The sequence below is a fragment of the Scyliorhinus torazame genome, chromosome 2, assembly GCF_047496885.1.
Source record: "Scyliorhinus torazame isolate Kashiwa2021f chromosome 2, sScyTor2.1, whole genome shotgun sequence".
Taxonomy (NCBI): Eukaryota; Metazoa; Chordata; class Chondrichthyes; order Carcharhiniformes; family Scyliorhinidae; genus Scyliorhinus; species Scyliorhinus torazame.
In genome coordinates, this window is record NC_092708.1 from 242,420,239 (window position 1) to 242,441,818 (window position 21,580).

The 21,580-nt window shown below is 47.6% G+C and overlaps 1 protein-coding gene across 6 annotated transcripts in view; it reads left to right on the top strand.

Annotated features, from left to right (window-relative positions):
- The window catches only part of actn1 (actinin, alpha 1), a 292,127-nt gene that overhangs the window by 258,234 nt on the left and 12,313 nt on the right, over positions 1–21,580 (top strand). For 2 of the 6 annotated variants that reach the window (XM_072485663.1, XM_072485666.1), the window contains exons 17-20: positions 118–297; positions 12,332–12,478; positions 18,026–18,106; positions 18,488–18,553. In XM_072485663.1, coding sequence (XP_072341764.1) covers positions 118–297; positions 12,332–12,478; positions 18,026–18,106; positions 18,488–18,553 — 474 coding nt within the window. The remainder of the gene's footprint in view (positions 1–117; positions 298–12,331; positions 12,479–18,025; positions 18,107–18,487; positions 18,554–21,580) is intronic. The other 4 variants (XM_072485693.1, XM_072485703.1, XM_072485673.1 and 1 more) reach the window with 2 other exon arrangements.

The following is a 21,580-nucleotide window of genomic DNA, read 5'->3' on the forward strand; positions in this document are numbered from 1 at the left end:
ATTTTCAAGTTCTATGTGGTTGGGCCTATTGAACAGCACCCACTCCCAGACACAGAGCGCAGCAGAGATATTCACCACATCCCCCTAATCCTCATCATTTTGTGGTCACTTTTGTAGGAGATCGGCCGTATTTCCATTGAGATGCACGGCACACTAGAGGATCAACTGAACCACCTCCGACAGTACGAGAAGAGCATAGTCAACTACAAACCAAAGATTGATCAGCTAGAAGGCGACCATCAGCTCATTCAAGAGGCACTAATCTTTGACAACAAGCACACCAACTACACAATGGAGGTGAGAAGTTTCAAGACTCCCCCACAATACTGCTCTGGGTTCCACTTGGCGGTGCACCTGTTTAGTATTTACACTCAAAACTCAGGTGCTGAAGTCATCTTATGATGTTGCTACAGGTGCTTCTGGTGTTTAGCTGATGATTTTTATCTTAAGCTATGCAATGTTTTTCAATGTCTCAAATGGTCCGCCACTTTATTCTCATATCTTTCCCTCATCCTTCCTGGCGTAGATTCAGTTCATAAGATGTGAATCCATAGAATCCCAACAGTATAAAAGGAGGCCATTCGGCTCATTGAGTCTGCACCCACCCTACCTAGGCCCACTCCACCACCATATCCCCGCAACCCCACCTAACCTAGGCATCTTTGGACACGTAAGGGGCAATTTATCATGGCCAACATTGATCGTTTTTTAAATAAATAATATCCTAACTAACGGCAACTGCCAACAACAAAATAAGAAACAACAGAAATAATAACTAGAATAGTAACTTTGTGAAATCAAATATAAATAACTAATATATAAACACACACAGAAAACCCCTGAAGACCCAAATGAGCACCCCCCCCCCCCCCGGGCTGCTGCTGCTGCCTTTCCTATTTTCCCTTATCGCTCTGCGAGATAGTCGAGGAACGGTTGCCACCGCCCGGTGAACCCCTGAGCCGAGCCTCTTAATGCATATTTTATCCGCTCCAGTTTTATAAACCCTGCCATGTCGTTGACCCAGGCCTCCACACCCGGGGGCTTAGCTTCTTTCCACATAAGTAGAATCCTTCGCCGGGCTACTAGGGACGCAAAGGCCAACACGTCGGCCTCTCTCGCCTCCTGCACTCCCGGCTCATCTGCAACCCCAAATATAGACAACCCCCAGCTTGGTTTGACCCGGAGCCCCACCACCTTCGAGATCACTTTTGCCACACCCACCCAGAACCCATGCAATACCGGACATGACCAAAACATGTGGGTGTGGTTCGCCGGGCTTCCCGCGCATCTCCCGCACCTATCCTCCACTCCAAAAAATCTACTCAGCCTTGCTCCCGTCATATGCGCCCTGTGTAGAACCTTGAATTGTATCAGGCTGAGCCTGGCACACGAGGACGAAGAGTTTACCCTACTTAGGGCATCTGCCCACAGCCCCTCCTCAATCTCTTCCCCCAGCTCCTCCTCCCATTTTCCCTTCAGCTCCTCTACCATCGTCTCCCCCTCGTCTCTCATTTCCCTATATATGTCTGACACCCTACCATCACCCACCCATGCCCCCAAAATCACTCTGTCCTGGATCTCTTGCGCCGGGAGCTGCGGAAATTCCCTCAACTGTTGCCTCACAAATGCCCTCACTTGCATATAGCGAAATGCATTCCCAGGTGGCAACCCATATTTTTCTGTCAGTGCTCCCAGACTCGCGAACGTCCCATCTAAGAACAGGTCCTTCAATTTCGCAATTCCTGCTCGCTGCCAAGATTTAAATCCCCCATCTATCCTTCCCGGGACGAACCTATGGTTGTTCCTTATCGGGGACCACACTGAGGCACCCGTCACTCCCTTATGTCGTCTCCACTGCCCCCAAATTTTCAGAGTTGCCACCACCACTGGGTTTGTGGTGTATTTTTTCGGGGAGAACGGCAACGGCACCGTCGCCAGTGCTTTTAAGCTAGTTCCCCTACAGGACGCCATCTCCAGTCCTTTCCACGCCGCTCCTTCCCCTATTCCCCTTCCCTCATCCACTTACATATCATTGACACGTTGGCGGCCCAATAATAATCACCAATAAATTCTGGTGGAGAGGAAACCCGAGACACTACACGTGTAGTGTCTCCCACCCGCCCTCCTCCTCTAACCTGATAATAAAACCCATTGGTCTGAGGTAAGTACCATATTTTATTATATTATTATTATTTTTTATAAAAATTTAATTTAGTTGTTAGCCAGATCTTGGTAGAAAGTTAGAGGAATGGCAGGGAAGGGAGTGCAATGTTCCTCCTGCAGGATGTTTGAGGTGAGGGATGCAGTTAGTGTCCCTGCTGATTTTACCTGCAGGAAGTGCTGCCATCTCCAGCTCCTCCAAGACCGAGTTAGGGAACTGGAGCTGGAGTTGGAAGAACTTCGGATCATTCGGGAGGCAGAAGGGGTCATAGATAGCAGCTTCAGGGAATTAGTTACACCAAAGATTGGAGATAGGTGGGTAACTGTAAGAGGGACTGGGAAAAAGCAGTTAGTGCAGAGATCCCCTGCGGTCGTTCCCCTGAGAAACAAGTATACCGCTTTGGATACTTGTGGGGGGGGGGGGACTTACCAGGGGTAAGCCATGGGGTACGGGCCTCTGGCACGGAGTCTGTCCCTGTTGCTCAGAAGGGAAGGGGGGAGAGGAGCAGAGCATTAGTAATTGGGGACTCTATAGTCAGGGTCACAGATAGGAGATTTTGTGGGAGCGTGAGAGACTCACGTTTGGTATGTTGCCTCCCAGGTGCAAGGGTACGTGATGTCTCGGATCGTGTTTTCCGGGTCCTTAGGGGGGAGGGGGAGCAGCCCCAAGTCGTGGTCCACATTGGCACTAACGACATAGGTAGGAAAGGGGACAAGGATGTCAGGCAGGCTTTCAGGGAGCTAGGATGGAAACTCAGAACTAGAACAAACAGAGTTGTTATCTCTGGGTTGTTGCCCGTGCCACGTGATAGTGAGATGAGGAATAGGGAGAGAGAGCATTTAAACACGTGGCTACAGGGATGGTACAGGCGGGAGGGATTCAGATTTCTGGATAACTGGGGCTCTTTCTGGGGAAGGTGGGACCTCTACAGACAGGATGGTCTACATCTGAACCTGAGGGGCACAAATATCCTGGGGGGGAGATTTGTTAGTGCTCTTTGGGGGGGTTTAAACTAATGCAGCAGGGGCATGGGAACCTGGATTGTAGTTTTAGGGTAAGGGAGAATGAGAGTATAGAGGTCAGGAGCACAGATTTGACGTCGCAGGAGGGGGCCACTGTTCAGGTAGGTGGTTTGAAGTGTGTCTACTTCAATGCCAGGAGTATACGAAACAAGGTAGGGGAACTGGCAGCATGGGTTGGTACCTGGGACTTCGATGTTGTGGCCATTTCGGAGACATGGATAGAGCAGGGACAGGAATGGATGTTGCAGGTTCCGGGGTTTAGGTGTTTTAGTAAGCTCAGAGAAGGAGACAAAAGAGGGGGAGGTGTGGCGCTGCTAGTCAAGAGCAGTATTACGGTGGCGGAGAGGATGCTAGATGGGGACTCTTCTTCCGAGGTAGTATGGGCTGAAGTTAGAAACAGGAAAGGAGAGGTCACCCTGTTGGGAGTTTTTTATAGGCCTCCTAATAGTTCTAAGGATGTAGAGGAAAGGATGGCGAAGATGATTCTGGATATGAGCGAAAGTAACAGGGTAGTTATTATGGGAGACTTTAACTTTCCAAATATTGACTGGAAAAGATATAGTTCGAGTACAATAGATGGGTCGTTTTTTGTACAGTGTGTGCAGGAGGGTTTCCTGAAACAATATGTTTACAGGCCAACAAGAGGCGAGGCCACGTTGGATTTGGTTTTGGGTAATGAACCAGGCCAGGTGTTGGATTTGGAGGTAGGAGTGCACTTTGGGGACAGTGACCACAATTCGGTGACGTTTACGTTAATGATGGAAAGGGATAAGTATACACCGCAGGGCAAGAGTTATAGCTGGGGGAAGGGCAATTATGATGCCATTAGACGTGACTTGGGGGGGATAAGGTGGAGAAGTAGGCTGCAAGTGTTGGGCACACTGGATAAGTGGGGCTTGTTCAAGGATCAGCTACTGTGTGTTCTTGATAAGTATGTACCGGTCAGACAGGGAGGAAGGCGTCGAGCGAGGGAACCGTGGTTTACCAAGGAAGTGGAATCTCTTGTTAAGAGGAAGAAGGAGGCCTATGTGAAGATGAAGTGTGAAGTTTCGGTTGGGGCGATGGATAGTTACAAGGTAGCGAGGAAGGATCTAAAGAGAGAGCTAAGACGAGCAAGGAGGGGACATGAGAAGTATTTGGCAGGAAGGATCAAGGAAAACCCAAAAGCTTTCTATAGGTATGTCAGGAATAAGCGAATGACTAGGGAAAGAGTAGGACCAGTCAAGGACAGGGATGGGAAATTGTGTGTGGAGTCTGAAGAGATAGGCGAGATACTAAATGAATATTTTTCATCAGTATTCACTCAGGAAAAAGATAATGTTGTGGAGGAGAATGCTGAGCCCCAGGCTAATAGAATAGATGGCATTGAGGTACGTAGGGAAGAGGTGTTGGCAATTCTGGACAGGCTGAAAATAGATAAGTCCCCGGGACCTGATGGGATTTATCCTAGGATTCTCTGGGAGGCCAGGGAAGAGATTGCTGGACCTTTGGCTTTGATTTTTATGTCATCATTGGCTACAGGAATAGTGCCAGAGGACTGGAGGACAGCAAATGTGGTCCCTTTGTTCAAAAAGGGGAGCAGAGACAACCCCGGCAACTATAGACCGGTGAGCCTCACGTCTGTAGTGGGTAAAGTCTTGGAGGGGATTATAAGAGACAAGATTTATAATCATCTAGATAGGAATAATATGATCAGGGATAGTCAGCATGGCTTTGTGAAGGGTAGGTCATGCCTCACAAACCTTATTGAGTTCTTTGAGAAGGTGACTGAACAGGTAGATGAGGGTAGAGCAGTTGATGTGGTGTATATGGATTTCAGCAAAGCGTTTGATAAGGTTCCCCACGGTAGGCTATTGCAAAAAATACGGAGGCTGGGGATTGAGGGTGATTTAGAGATGTGGATCAGAAATTGGCTAGCTGAAAGAAGACAGAGGGTGGTGGTTGATGGGAAATGTTCAGAATGGAGTACAGTCACAAGTGGAGTACCACAAGGATCTGTTCTGGGGCCGTTGCTGTTTGTCATTTTTATCAATGACCTAGAGGAAGGCGCAGAAGGGTGGGTGAGTACATTTGCAGACGATACTAAAGTCGGTGGTGTTGTCGATAGTGTGGAAGGATGTAGCAGGTTACAGAGGGATATAGATAAGCTGCAGAGCTGGGCTGAGAGGTGGCAAATGGAGTTTAATGTAGAGAAGTGTGAGGTGATTCACTTTGGAAGGAATAACAGGAATGCGGAATATTTGGCTAATGGTAAAGTTCTTGAAAGTGTGGATGAGCAGAGGGATCTAGGTGTCCATGTACATAGATCCCTGAAAGTTGCCACCCAGGTTGATAGGGTTGTGAAGAAGGCCTATGGAGTGTTGGCCTTTATTGGTAGAGGGATTGAGTTCCGGAGTCGGGAGGTCATGTTGCAGCTGTACAGAACTCTGGTACGGCCGCATTTGGAGTATTGCGTACAGTTCTGGTCACCGCATTAAAGGAAGGACGTGGAGGATTTGGAGCGGGTGCAGAGGAGATTTACCAGGATGTTGCCTGGTATGGAGGGAAAATCTTATGAGGAAAGGCTGATGGACTTGAGGTTGTTTTCGTTGGAGAGAAGAAGGTTAAGAGGAGACTTAATAGAGGCATACAAAATGATCAGGGGGTTGGATAGGGTGGACAGTGAGAGCCTTCTCCCGCGGATGGATATGGCTGGCACGAGGGGACATAACTTTAAACTGAGGGGTAATAGATATAGGACAGAGGTCAGAGGTAGGTTCTTTACGCAAAGAGTAGTGAGGCCGTGGAATGCCCTACCTGCTACAGTAGTGAACTCGCCAACATTGAGGGCATTTAAAAGTTTATTGGATAAACATATGGATGATAATGGCATAGTGTAGGTTAGATGGCTTTTGTTTCGGTGCAACATCGTGGGCCGAAGGGCCTGTACGGCGCTGTATTCTATGTTCTGTGTTCTAGACTCGGCAGTGCCAGTCCCCCTCTGTCCCTACTGCGCTGCAGGAACCCCCTCTTTACTCTTGGGGTCTTTCCAGCCCACACAAAGCTCATAATACTCTTGTCCACCTTCTTAAAAAAGGCCTTTGTAATCAGTACTGGGAGGCACTGGAACACAAAAAGAAACCTCGGAAGGACCACCATTTTAACCGCCTGCACCCTGCCCGCCAATGACAGGGGCGCCATGTCCCACCTCCTAAAGTCCTCTTCCATCTGCTCTACCAGTCGTGCCAAGTTAAGCTTATGCAAGGTTCCCCAGTTCCTGGCCACCTGGATTCCTAAATACCGGAAATCCCTTGTTACCCTCCTCAACGGTAAATCGTCTATTCCCCTGCCCTGTTCCCCGGGGTGCATCACAAACAGTTCACTCTTCCCCATATTCAATTTATATCCTGAAAATTCTCCAAACTCCCTGAGTGTCTGCATTATCTCAGGCACCCCCTCCACTGGGTCCGCGACATACAACAACAAATCATCCGCGTATAATGACACCCGATGCTCTTCTCCTCCTCTAAGTACCCCCTCCACTTCCTAGAGCCCCTCAGCACTATGGCCAATGGCTCAATTGCCAACGCAAACAGTAACGGGGACAGGGGACATCCCTGTCTTGTACCCCTATATAGTCGGAAGTGGTCAGATCGTTGCCTATTTGTAATCACACTTGCCACCGGGGCCCTGTACAGGAGCTGAACCCATCTAATGAACCCCTCTCCAAATCCAAATCTCCTCAGTACTTCCCACAGGTAGTCCCACTCCACTCTATCAAATGCTTTCTCTGCATCCATCGCCACCACTATCTCCGCCTCCCCCTCCGGTGGGGGCATCATCATCACCACCAACAGCCTCCGTATATTAGCATTCAATTGCCTCCCTTTAACAAACCTCGTTTGATCATCATGCACCACCCCAGGGACACAGTCCTCTATCCTCGTCGCCATCACCTTGGCCAAAAGCTTGGCATCTACATTCAAGAGGGAAATAGGCCTGTATGACCCGCACTGCAGCGGGTCTTTGTCTCTTTTCAGGATCAGCGATATCATCGCCTCCGACATCGTCAGGGGTAGTGTCCCCCTTTCCCTAGCCTCATTAAAGGTTCTCGTCAGAAGTGGGGCCAGCAGGTCCACGTATTTCCTATAGAACTCCACCGGGAACCCATCCGGTCCCGGGGCCTTCCCTGCCTGCATGTTCCCAATTCCTTTTACCACCTCCTCCACCTCAATCTGCGCTCCCAGTCCTGTCATCTCCTGTTCCTCAACCTTCGGGAACTCCAGCTGGTCTAGGAAACGCATCATTCCCTCTTTCCCTTCCGGGGGTTGAGCCTTATATAGCCTCTCGTAAAATACCTTAAACACCCCGTTCACCCTCTCCGCTCCCCGTTCCATCTTTCCCTCCTCATCTCTAACCTCTCCGATCTCTCTCGCCGCCCCCCTCTTCCTAAGTTGTTGGGCCAGCAGCCGGCTCGCCTTCTCTCCATATTCATACGCACTCTCTGTGCCTTCCTCCATTGTGCCTCCGCCTTACCCGTGGTCAACAAGTCAAAGTCCGTGTGCAATCTCCGTCTTTCCCTGTATAGCCCTTCATCTGGAGCCTCTGCATATTGCCTATCCACCCTCAAAATCTCCCCCAACAATCTCTCCCTTTCTTTACCCTCTTGTTTCCCCTTATGGGCCTTTATGGAGATCAGCTCCCCTCTAACCACCGCCTTCAGCGCCTCCCAGACCACTCCCACCTGGACCTCTCTGTCATCGTTGATCTCTAGGTACCTTTCAATACATCCCCTCACCCTTACACATACCCCCTCGTCCGCCAACAGTCCCATATCTAATCTCCAGAGTGGACACTGCTCCTTTTCCTCTCCTACTTCCAGATCTACCCAATGTGGGGCATGATCTGAAATGGCTATAGCCGAATACTCAGTTCCTGCCACCTTCGGGATCAGCGCCCTTCCCAGGACAAAGAAGTCTATCCGGGAGTACACTTTGTGGACATGGGAGAAGAAGGAAAACTCTTTACTCCTTGGCCTAGTAAATCTCCAGGGATCCACTCCTCCCATCTGCTCCATAAAGCCCTTCAGCACCTTGGCCGCTGCCGGCCTCCTCCCGGTCCTAGATCTGGACCAGTCCAGCCCTGGGTCCAGCACCGTGTTGAAGTCCCCCCCCCCATTACCAGCTTTCCCATCTCCAGGTCCGGAATGCGCCCCAACATACGCTTCATAAAGTTTGCATCGTCCCAGTTCGGGACATATACATTCACCAGCACCACCGCCTCACCTTGCAATCTGCCACTCACCATCACGTATCTACCACCACTGTCCACAACTGTGGTCTTCGCCTCAAACAATACCCGTTTCCCCACCAGTATTGCCATCCCTCTATTTTTCGCATCCAAGCCCGAGTGGAATACCTGTCCCACCCATCCTTTTCTTAATCTGACCTGATCCGCCAGTTTCAGGTGCGTCTCCTGAAGCATGACCACGTCTGCCTTTAGCTTTTTTAGGTGCGCAAATACCCTTGCCATCTTAATCGGCCCATTCAACCCTCTCACGTTCCACGTGATCAACCGGGTTGGGGGGCTCTTTACCCCCCCCTCGTCGACTAGCCATCCCCTTTTTTAGACCAGCTCCTCACCCGGTTCCCACGCACCCGCTTATCCCCCGGACGGTGCCCTCCCGTCCCGACCATCCCATCCCGTAACAGCTCCCCCTTCCCCTTAGCAGCAGCAACCCAGTTACCCCCCCCCCCCCCCCCGCCCCGCTAGATCCCTCTCTAGCTTAGTTGCTCCCCCCATATTGCCTCCTGAAGTCAGCAAACACTGGCTGACCTCGGCTTCCCCCGTTTATCCTTAGCCTCCCATTATGTGAGGCCCCCTCCTTCCTGCGCCCCCTTTTCCCGCCACAATTACCATAGCGCGGGAACAAAGCCCGCGCTTCCTTCTCGGCCCCGCCCCTGATGGCGCAGCTCCCTCTCTCCTTCCCCCTCCCCTTCCCCACCGACGCCCACATTTCTTCGTGTCCCCCACCTTCAAGGGGAAAGACAATTTTCCCCCATCTGATTCACAGTCCCTTGCCACCACCTCGCTACTTCATTTCAAACATTCTTTCTCAAATCTAGTCCAACTTCTCCTCTTCAATAAATGTCCACGCCTCCTCTGCCGTCTCGAAGTACTGGTGTTTACCCTGGTGTGTAACCCATAGTCTTGCTGGCTGCAACATTCCAAATTTCACTTTCCTCTTATGGAGCACCGCCTTGGCCCGATTGAAACTCGCCCTCCTTCTCGCCACCTCCGCACTCCAATCCTGATACACGCGGATCACCGCGTTCTCCCACCTGCTGCTCCGTGTCTTTTTCGCCCATCTCAGGACCATCTCCCTGTCCTTGTAACGGTGGAACCTCACCACTATTGCTCGAGGTGTTTCTCCTGCCTTTGGTCTTCTCACGAGGACTCGGTACGCTCCCTCCACTTCCAGGAGGCCCGTCGGGGCCTCAGCTCCCATTAAGGTATGGAGCATCGTGCTCACATACGCCCCAACATCCGCTCCCTCTGCCCCTTCGGGAAGACCCAAGATTCTTAAGTTCTTCCTCCTCGAGCTATTTTCCAGGGCTTCCAGTCTCTCCACACACCTCTTATGCAGTGCCTCGTGCGTCTCTGTCTTCACCACCAAGCCCTGTATCTCGTCCTCATTTTCGGCAGCTTTTGCCTTCACTCCACGGAGCTCCATCTCTTGGGTCTTCTGCGCCTCCTTTAACCCCTCAATCGCCTGCAGCATCGGCGCCAGCACCTCCTTCTTGAGCTCCTCCACACATCGCCGGAGGAACTCCTGCTGTTCCAGGCCCCATACCAACTGGCCTCCCTCTGCCGCCATCTTGCTTCTCACTTCCCTTCTTTGCCGCTGCTCCAGAGGATCCTCCGCAATCTGGCCACTATTATCTCTTCTATCCATTCACATCCGGGGGGACTCCCTTCTATGTCGCCTCACAGTGGGTTTAGCCTTCGAAAATTGCCGTTGGGGCTCCCGATAAGAGCCCAAAAGTCCGTTAAAACGGGAGGTGCCGAAACGTGCGACTTAGCTGGTCATCGCCGCACCCGGAAGTCCGAATTGTGGGACTTTTAATCACAACTTACACCCCGAATCACACCTCTACACACACACACAACACAACCCCAATGACAGTGACTTCCAAACTGGGATACTGATACAATCCATCAGGCAGCCAACCCTTATCCACACAGTAGAGGATATCACTTATATCAAGAGCAATAATCTCAGGATTATCCCCCGTGCCATGTGCTAGTGAGCATAAGAATAGGAAGATTGACCCAAAGGGTGGTTGGAGTTTGGAACGACTCCTGTGGGGGTGGTGGAGAGAGGTTCAATTGAGCTATTCAAAAGGAATTGGATTTCTATCTGAAAAGAAGGAATGTGCAAGATTACGGGGATAAGGCACAGGAGTGGGATTAAGTAGAATGCTCTTTCAGCGGGCGGCACGGTGGCGCAGTGTTAGCACTGCTGCCTCACGTCACCGAGGACCCGGGTTCGATCCCGGCACAGGGTCACTGTACGTGTGGAGTTTGCACATTCTCCCCGTGTCTATGTAGGTCTCACCCCTACAAACCAACGGTGTGCAGAATAGGTGGATTGGCCATGCTAACTTGCCCCTTAATTAGAATTGGGTACTCTAAAAAAAATTTTAAAGAATGCTCTTTCAGAGAGCCAGTGCAGACTTGATGGGCTGAATGGCCTCCTGCACTGTGACTCGAGGAATAATTTTAGGAAGACACCGCATAAATGTTGTAATCAAAGTGCCTATTAGAGCAGTGCTTCTGGAATTGAAACAACTCATGCACACCACCCGCACAACACTGAGGCGTGGGATTAATCTGCGTTGTATTCAATCTTTTAAATTAGCAAGTCTTGTGCATTTTTTAGTGAAAATTTTATTTTTTTAAAAAGGTTTGCTTAAACACATTTTTAAAATGAAATTATCGGATATGAAGCACAGTGCAGATTGAATCATCAACATTTTTTTTAGACAAGCAGCATAACCTGGATCTTGGCCACTGAATCGCAAATAAAACTTCTCTGTATTGTTTCTTTATTCTTACATGGGATGTGGGAGTGGTGGTGAGACCAGCATTTGTTGCCCATCCCTAATTGTTCTTGAACTGAGTGTCTCACTGGGCCATTTCAGAGGGCAGTCACATTTCTCTGGGTCTGGAGTCACATGTAGACCAGACGGAGTAAGGATGGCAGATTTCCTTCCCTAATTGGCGTTGGTGAACCAGATGGGTTTTTACACGGTCGCCATTACTGAGACTAGCTCGATAACTGAATTTATATTTTAGCAGCTGTCATGGTGGGATTTGAACCCTTGAACACAACCCCCCAGCCCCATTCCCTGGAAATACGTTATTTTTCTCAGAATTTGCTAGGATATTTTTGGTAGTAGTGTACTTTTAGCTTGTTGAGTGGTGGTGAGAGAGAAAGATTATGTTACGGTCATTTTCTCATCTTGTTGTTCATTCCTCTGCCAAACCTCTAGTCTGTACCGGTGCTCAAGGCCCACCCTTTGTAGGTTTAGGAATAATAATTCTGTGATTGTCCTCTCACCTGCTTTGATTACAGCAAGATTTGTTTCATTCAGTGTCACAGTGCACAAATTGAAAGCGCAGCATCTAAAATTTGGTCATGCTGTGGGGGGACCATCATTTTCCTCCACCCGCTGTTGACCATCTGAAGTGACGTCAACATTTTAAGAGCCAGTAACTGGTGAAATGCAAATGACAATCTAGTAAAAATGATCATTGATGATGAGGCACTTTCTGTTGCCTTTCATCAGCTGGTTTTGAAATGCGAAAAGGTGTTCCCACACCTGTTGAAGGTGCAGTACACATTGAGCATTCAGGAAGGCCCAACTACTGAGGAAGCTCCTGCTCCACCCTTTCCCTCTTAGTGGGGGAAAAAGGAGATACGCCAACTTTCCAGTTTGAATAGTTTTTGGTTCTTTTTTCTTTAAAGCTGACTGGCATAGATCTACTCAGGAAGGCAATGAAAACTGCCTTCAACAGGAGCAGCAAAATGAAGTGCGAGGAGAAATCATGGAGAATGCAGTAGGCGAGCGTTCTGACCTCATTGACATCTTTCCCTTTGTTTCAGCATATCCGAGTGGGCTGGGAACAGTTGCTCACCACCATTGCCAGGACGATCAATGAAATCGAAAACCAGGTCCTGACCAGGGATGCAAAGGGCATCAGTCAGGAGCAGATGAATGAGTTCCGAGCCTCCTTTAACCACTTCGACAGGGTAAGCTAGCAGGTTTAATTTGCTGCCGGTGTGTGTTTAGCTGAGAAACGTATTTTGTTTTCTTGCCTGAGAGTATTGGATGGCAGTACTTTTCTCAGGAAACAGGAGATGGTTTTTAAGGTAGAACATTTGCCACGGAAAGTAAGCCATATTGAAATTGGAGCCACCAGCTTCCCCTGAGAGACCTAACTTATAGACACTCCCGTGTCAGCGTGGACCTTAGGGCGGTCTGTCTGTTATCGCCCCAATTGAGGTCCTTAAGTGGTCAATTATTGGCTGCAGGCCAATTAGAACGGCCGACAGGTCTTGGAGGTGGGACCGCTTCCTGAATGCGTGATGGGCGTAAGTTCCGACTCCAACCAGTGAACACTCCACAGAGTATTAACTGGCTGTTGGGCTGCCACAATTGGCATGGGTGTATTCCCTGGCAACTTTTTCAAAGGTGGGGTGGGAATTTCCACCAACACAAAAGGCCTGCCCGTGGACTTCCTGTCGGAGCGCCTCTTTCTGCAGATTCGCTCTCAAGTACAGTAAGCATTTCCCCGCAAGTATCGCCGATGGCAGTTGTTCAATCGCAATGTACATGTTAAAAACTCACTTTGATACAAAACCTCTAGGTAACAGTCGCCCTTTAGTGCGAAATGTCTTCAACACCGGTACTATTTTATTTTTTCTAGCCTTCTCCCTTCCCACAGAACTTAAATTTAAAATAGAATTGCACTCTGCTCCATGTTGACACAGCGAGTGAATACCAGGAGATCCTGAGGTCACTGGTTTGATCCCTGAGCTTAAGGAACTAACTGATGTTGGCAACCAAATACTTTTCAGCATCTGTGAGCCTGGGAGGGGAGGAAACTGCTTTGTGTTTGATCATCATTAAGTAGCTTGAAAATTACAGTTGACTTTCGATTAGGACTGGGTCATGCTCTGCTGCAGAGTTGTCGTCCCCCACCCCGCCCTCTCCTCACCCTTGAGTTTTCCTCCCCTCTCTCCTGTTCCTCTCTTGAACTGCCTGCCAACACTGTTCACACACACATTAATGACGAATGACCATTCCAATGAGTTACAGGGAGACTGTCAGCTTCCATGGCGTCAAGGAGAGGGGAAGGGTGGCCAAAAATTAAGCAGTGGGTGTGGAGATTTAATTACCTTTTTAAAGGTGGCACAGTGGTTGGCACCGCTGCCTCACAGCACCAGGGATCTGGTTCAATTCTGGCTTTGGGTGACTGGAGTTTGCATGTTCTCCTCGTGTCTGCGTAGGTTTCCTCAGGATGCTCCGGATTCCCCTACACAGTCCCAAGCTGTGCCTGTTAGGTGGATTGGTCATGCTACAATTGCCCCTTAAAGTCCAAAGATGTGCAGGTTGGGTGGAATTGTGGTGTTGTGGATATAGGGCAGGGGAGTGGGCCTCGGCTACGTACTCTTTCAGAGGGTTAGTGTGAAGTCAATGGACTGAATGGCCCCCTTCTATACTATATGGATCCGATTCTATGAAACTGGCTTCATCCTATGTGGAATAACATAGCAGTGAAAGTATTTAAGACAGTAAATCTAGGACACGGGGGCACAGCCTCAAGATAAAGGTCCAGTCATTTAGAACCAAGAGGAGGCTAAATTACTTCACTGGATTTTTGGAATTCTCTGCCCCAGAGGGTTGTGGATGCTCCATCATTGAATATATTTAAGAATGGGATTTTTGGTCTCTCAGGGAATTAAGGGATATGGATGGGAAAATTGAGTTGAAGCCCAAGATCAGCCATGATCATATTGAATGGCAGTGCAGGTTGGATAGGCCATGTGGTCTACTCCTATTTGTTGTGTTCTTATAGGTAGGGGGACAGTGGGATGAGGGAGTGACAAATGAAAGGAACAAAGGAGCAGGCAAAGACTAATCAACCCCTCAAGCCCATTCGACACAAATGCAGCATTTCCTTCTTCAATTTTTGCACAAAGATTGTAATTGTTTGTTTCACTCGGGTGTGAGAGGGCAGCACGGTGGCACAGTGGTTAGCACTGCTGCCTCACGGCTCTGAGGTCCCAGGTTCGATCCCGGCTCTGGGTCACTGTCCGTGTGGAGTTTGCACATTCTCTCCGTGTTTGCGTGGGTTTCACCCCCACAACCCAAAGATGTGCAGGGTAGGTGGATTGGCCACGCTAAATTGCCCCTTAATTGGAATAAATGAATTGGGTACTCTAAATTTAAATAACTCAGGTGAGTGAAGTGGAGCTGGTGCTCCACTGAGGGATGAGTACTTTGTGACATTGGGCCTTCACATGTCAGGCTGTTGACGCAGTTTGTTGCCCTGAATGCCGAGTGACAACCGCGATCTGCTTCCTAAGACATTATCAACCTGCTTGGTGCTAGTTCACAGCCAACAATAACAAAACATGAGTCACAAAGAATGAATTTCGTTCCCAATTAGATGAAGAACAAACGCTGTGCAGAGTTCAATACCTTTTCTGTTTGTTTCTTTTTGTTTTGCCTTCCCTGCACTATTCCCTCAGCATCACAAACCATTTACAAAGTCAGTATTAAATTCCCTCTCAATTTCCAACTTGGCCAGTGCCCCTACAGAGCCGGGAAACTTCCTGAGTAAACCCTCATCCTACCGTTCCACAGCATTCATGTGGGACACTAGTCTCCTTGGGTTAACTCTCTGGGGGAGCTGGAGGTTAGGATTCCCAATGCCATTGCATTGCTGTTCCCGGGGGCTCAGAAACGGGAAGAAAGTCATCACTTGCTGTTCTTGGCAGCTTGGTCAGAGCACTTTGGCAGGCACCAGTGCGGAGATGGTTTATGGCCTGAGGAGAAAACAAAGGAACACGTATTATTTTTTTTAAATAAAATTAATACCGCGAGGATTGTGCAATTCCTCTCCTTGTTGAAGTTGGATAATGCATTCCTGTTGCAAAATTGTTGCTTAAAAGCACGAACAACGTGTTAACCGTTAGAACTCTTATGTTTGTTTCTTAAATTAAGGCGAATATTAAGACTTGGTTTATATGTGATGTGCTTAAGTTCTTGTAATTAAATTACAGTGCAATTGCCACAGTACAAGGCCTGTTTAAATGTTGCGAAAAGTAGAATAACGCGGTGGAGAGATGAAAAAAATGAATGTATTTTTGATGTTGATTGAACAATTCGTGTTTGAAGAGTGAAATATGTTTTACTTTGGAATTCCGACTGCACTTGCCTTCTTGTCACTGCACTGCTGTCACCCGCATATCCTAGCCCTGAGCACTGTTGTCACTGCATTAAAAGATGCATCCACTTTTGGATGCACAGCTTTGTTAAATTCTATTGTAAATTTGTGTTGATATCTTGTTTGTTTTACAGTACTTCTGAATATTAAACCAATTTGACAGGAGACTGACGGGGATGAATTTGAACAATTATTTGTAAGAGGGAATGGGGTGAAGGGAGATATAAATGATCATTTTGGATTCACAATTTTTATTCTGTCTCTGGAAAAGACTAATTTTCTGGATTGGTCTGAGGTTGCAAGCATGCAGAAACAAGATGCCCCATTGGGGTGTCAAAGATAGCACAATGGTTAGCATTGCTGCCTCACAGCACCTGGGTTCAATTTCAGCCTTGGGGGACTGTCTGTTTTGGCGTTTGCATGTTCTCCCTGTGTCTGCATGGATTTCCTCCGGGTGCTCCGATTTCCTCCCACAGTCCAAAGATGTGCAGGTTAGGTGGTTGGCCATGTTAAGTTTCCCCTTAGTGTCCAGGGATGTGTAGGTTACAGTCTAGGTGGGGTGCTCTTTCGGAGGACCGGTGCAGACTTGATGGGCCAAATGGCCTCCTTCTGCACTGTAAGCATTCTATGTTACCTTTTCCTTTAAAATTTTTAAAATTTTCTTCCTCTTCTGTATCAATAAAAAATAAACAATTATTTCATGTCTTTGTCTTCCCGCATAAGACAAATTGGTATTTGGACCTCCTAAACATACCATCAGCACTCCATATTCCGCTCCTATGTCTTATGGTCTTATAATTAAGGGCTATGGAGAGAGAGCGGGTAAATGGAGTTGAAATCAGCCATGATTGAATGGTGGAGTGGACTCGATGGGCCGAATGGCCTTACTTCCGCTCCTATGTCTTATGGTCTTATAAATTAGCCACAACATTTTTTTTATTTTTTTTAACTTTTTAAAAAATATATATTTATTAAAGTTTTTTAACACAATTTTTCTCCCTTACAAACAATAACACCCCCCCCCCCCCCCCCCGGGTAACAAAATAAAACTAGAAATCGCACAGAGCAAGATATATACATGGCAAAATGATATATTTACACAGCTTTGTACACTGGCCCTCACCCGTACGTACCAGTTTCCCCAACCCTTCATGTTATCTCTTGCTCATCCACCCTCCCAGGCAGTCCCCCCTCTCCCCACCCCTCCCCCCTCCCAGGACGTCCCCCCCCCCAAGGTTGCTGCTGTTGCTGACCGACCTTCCTCTAACGCTCCGCGAGATAGTCTAGGAACGGTTGCCACGGCCTGTAAAATCCCTGCGCAGACCCTGGGGGACCACACCGATGCTCCCATTGCACCCTGGTGCCGTCTCCACTGGCCCCAGATCCTTAGCGTTGCGGCCACCACCGGGCTCGTGGTATACTTTGTCGGCGAGAGCGGCAGCGGTGCCGTCACCAACGCCCCCAGGCTCGTTCCTTTACAGGACACCATCTCCATCCTCTTCCATGCCACCCCCTCTCCCTCCATAACCCACTTGCAGATCATCGCCACATTCGCTGCCCAGTAGTAGCTCCCCAGGTTTGGCAGCAACAACCCTCCTCGGTCCCTACTGCGTTCCAGGAACCCTCTCCTTACTCTCGGGGTCTTATTCGCCCACACAAACCCCATAATACTCCTGCCTACTCTCTTAAAAAAGGCCTTAGTGATCACGATGGGAAGGCAAAGCCACAACATTTTGATGGGCAGGGAAAGTAGAGACCTGGACAGGCAAACTGCTTCCATTGTGTAGTCTATTCCATTCCCACCAGCCCTCAGCCAGGGCAGCTTGTACCATGACCACTTCAGGGAGCAAACCTGATGCCGAAAGTACAACAGCACACTGCTGAATTGTTCCACAGAGGACCTAAGGTGGTTATCTGGAGAACCTACAGTGAAAAACTTTCTTTTGAATTTCTCAGAACTTCAGGAGTTAATTATTGTTAATTATTAACATTTCTTCCTCTCTGGCTCTTAACTTTAAGCTAAGTTACTCACCAATTGACCTCTTGTGATCAGGAGGGAATGAATTGTTAGTCCCTGTCAGACAAGCCACTGAAGAGTTCAGCTTACTGCTAGTCTCGGAATGAAGCTAGATCATTTGGGACCATGATGTTTGAACCGTTGTGATGTCTAATTTTGTGCACTTTGTTTTCCTCTTTCCACATGCATGACCTCCTCCCTTTCCCCCATTTTCCACTTTGCATGGATGCCTCCCAACTCTTCACTCTTTCCCCACCCTTTCCCTCACCCAACAACTGCTGTCTCCATCACCATGCATGGCGTTCCACATGGCATTGCCTAACCCAGGACCACTCTGGCACCCTCGGAGCAGAGGAGTTCAAAGCCTGCCTCATCAGCTTGGGGTACGATATTGGAAATGACGCACAGGTATTAACTGCTAGTGTATGATGTGAAGTGTTCCAGTCCAGTACATTGAATTAACTAAACTTATGTTTTTTTTTTCCTTTTTTTTAATCTGTCTTGACCTACTGTCTCTGTTTGTGATGCATTTTCTTTTTGTAACTTGTCTTCCCATTCAACTGATCATTTTCTCCATGATCCTGTTCATGGCTTTTGAACCACACTGTCTGCTTTTCACCTATTTTGATCTCTCTTGTGTTTATTCTCCCACTTTGATTCATTGTTGAAACATTTTTTTCCATTTGGCTTGTCTCGCACTTTGCTGTCCCATTCCTCTTTCTTGTCGTGATTACCTTTCACTCTTGTTTTTTTTGTCCTGTTGTTGTCTCCTTCCTCCTCTCTCTGTAGAAGAGGACTGGAATGATGGACAGTGATGATTTCAAAGCTTGCCTTATCTCCATGGGTTACAATCTGGTATGGTAACTTCCCATTCTTTCTATTTTCAATATATTAAGGCCTGGTTCTGAAGTTTGGTGATGAATGTAAGCGATCTATGTTAATTGGTGTTCGTTGTGTGCAGTTTCGTGACCTTGCTTTATCCAAACACTGGTTATCTGTGTTTCCTTCAAAGTCTTATTTAAGATAATGGAAACACAGAACTAAAGCTGCAGGACCCCACAGTATTTTGTTGCGGAAACGTTGTGCAGTAATATGTCCAGACCTTTGGGTTTTCTACTTCGGAAGAATACCTGATTACCTCTGTAGGTTGGCCCCAGAATTGGTGCAGACTGGAAGTCATAGCACAGAAGCAAAGTCCCATGACATGATTAGACATATTGTGCAAATCTCAAGTACTTCTTAACAGGAACCACAAGATCAGGTTTTTTTAATGACTAGTTTCTTCAGCTTACATCATAAGAACATAAGAACTAGGAGCAGGAGTAGGCAACCTGGCCCTTCGAGCCTGCTCCGCCATTCAATGAGATCATGGCTGGTTTAGCACAGTGGGCTAAACAGCTGTAATGCAGAACAAGGCCAGCAGCGCGGGTTCAATTCCCGTACTGGCCTCCCCGAACAGGCGCCGGAATGTGGTGACTCGGGCTTTTCACAGTAACTTCATTGAAGCCTACTTGTGACAATAAGCGATTATTATTATTATTATTATTAATCTTTTGTGGACTCGGCTCCACTTTCCCGCCCGAACACCGTAACCCTTTATTCCTTTAATCTTCAAAAAACTATCTATCTTTATCTTGAAAACATTTAATGAAGGAGCCTCAGCTGCTTCACTGGGCAGGAATTCCACAGATTTACAACCCTTTGGGTGAAGAAGTTACTCCTAAACTCAGTCCTAAATCTACTTCCCCTTATTTTGAGGCTATGCCCCCTAGTTCTGCTTTCACCCGCCAGCGGAAACAACCTGCCCGCATCTATCTTATCTATTCCCTTCATAATTTTATATGTTTCTATACGATCCCCCCGCATCCTTCTAAATTCCAACGAGTACAGTCCCAGTCTACTCAACCTCTCCTCGTAATCCAACCCCCTCAATTCTGGGATTAACCTAGTGAATCTCTTCTGCACACCTTCCAGCGCCAGTACATCCTTTCTCAGTTAAAGGAGACCAAAACTGAACACAATACTCCAGGTGTGGCCTCACTAACACCTTATACAATTGCAGCATAATCTCTCCAGTCTTAAACTCCATCCCTCTAGCAATGAAGGACAAACGTCATTTGCCGCCTTAATCACCTGTTGCACCTGTAAACCAACTTTCTGCGAATCATGCACTAGGATACCCAGGTCCCTCTGCACAGCAGCATGTTTTAATATTGTATCATTTAAATAATAATCCCTTTTGCTGTTATTCCTGCCAAAATGGATAACCTCACATTTGTCAACATTGTATCCCATCTGCCAGAGCCTAGCCCATTCACTTAAACTATCCAGATCCCTCTGCAGACTTCCAATATCCTTTGCACTTTTTGCTTTACCACTCATCTTAGTGTCGTCTGCAAATGTGGGCACATTGCACAACTCCAGATCATCTATGTAACTTGGGGGCCCAACACTGATCCCTGAGGGACACCACTAGCCACTGACCGCCAACCAGTGAAACACCCATTAATCCCCACTCTTTGCTTTCTATTAATTAACCAATCCTCTATCCATGCTACTACTTTACCCTTAACGCTATGCATCATTATCTTATGCAGCAATCTTTTGTGTGGCACATTGTCAAAAGCTTTCTGGAAATCCAGATATACCACATCCATTGGCTCCCCGTTGTCTACCACACTGGTAATGTCCTCAAAAAATTCCACTGAATTAGTTAGGCACGACTTGTCCTTCATGAACCCATGCTGCGTCTGCCCAATGGGACAATTTCCATCCAGAAAAATCGCTTGGAAGGTTCTCCACTGTTCCTCAACTGTTTCACCATAAAGCCTTTGCTCCCAGTCTACCTTAGCCAGCTCTTCTCTCATCCCATTGTCATCTCCTTTGTTTAAGCACAAAACACTAGTGTTTGATTTTACCTTCTCACCCTCCATCTGTATTTTAAATTCCACCATATTGTGATCGCTCCTTCCGAGAGGATCCCTAACTGAGATCATTAATCAATCCTGTCTCATTACACCAGATCTAGGATCGCTTGTTCCCTCGTAGGTTCCATTACATACTGTTCTAGAAAACTATCGCGGATACATTCTATAAACACCTCCTCAGGGCTGCCTTGACCGACCTGGTTAAACCAATCGACATGTAGATTAAAATCCCCCATGATAACTGCTGTACCATTTCTACATGCATAAGTTATTTCTTTGTTTATTGCCTGCCCCACCATAATGTTACCATTTGGTAGCCTTTTGACTACACCTATCAGTGACTTTTATGCCTTACTATTCCTGATTTCCACCCAAATGGATTCAACCTTATCCTCCATAACACCGATGTTATCCCGGAAGACATCTTTAAATGACAGAGCTACACCACCTCCCTTACCATCCACTCTGTCCTTCCGAATAGTTTGATACCCTTGGATATTTAACTCCCAGTCATGACCATCCTTTAACCATGTTTCAGTAATGGCCACTAAATCATAGTCATTCACGATGATTTGCGCCATCAACTCATTTACCTTATTCCGAACGCTACGAGCATTCAGGTAAAGTACCCTTATGTTGGCTTTTATACCTCCGTTTTGAATCTTAACACCTCTATCCTAAGTTATTGTTCCTTTTAACGTTTCTCCTAATTTTCCTTATCGTTGAACCCATATCTTCATGAAAAACCTGCTGCTTCGCTTTCCGTTTATGTTTTCACTTCCCGTTTTATTCCTTTTCGTATTACTGGGACTATTCACTAAGCTCTCCTTGGCTACTGTCCCCTATACTGTGGCCCTTTTTGATTTTTGACTATGGCTTCTTTGCCTTACACTTTCCCCTTACTGTCTTTTGTTTCTGTCCCCGTTTTACTTCCCTCCGACTTCCTGCATCGGCT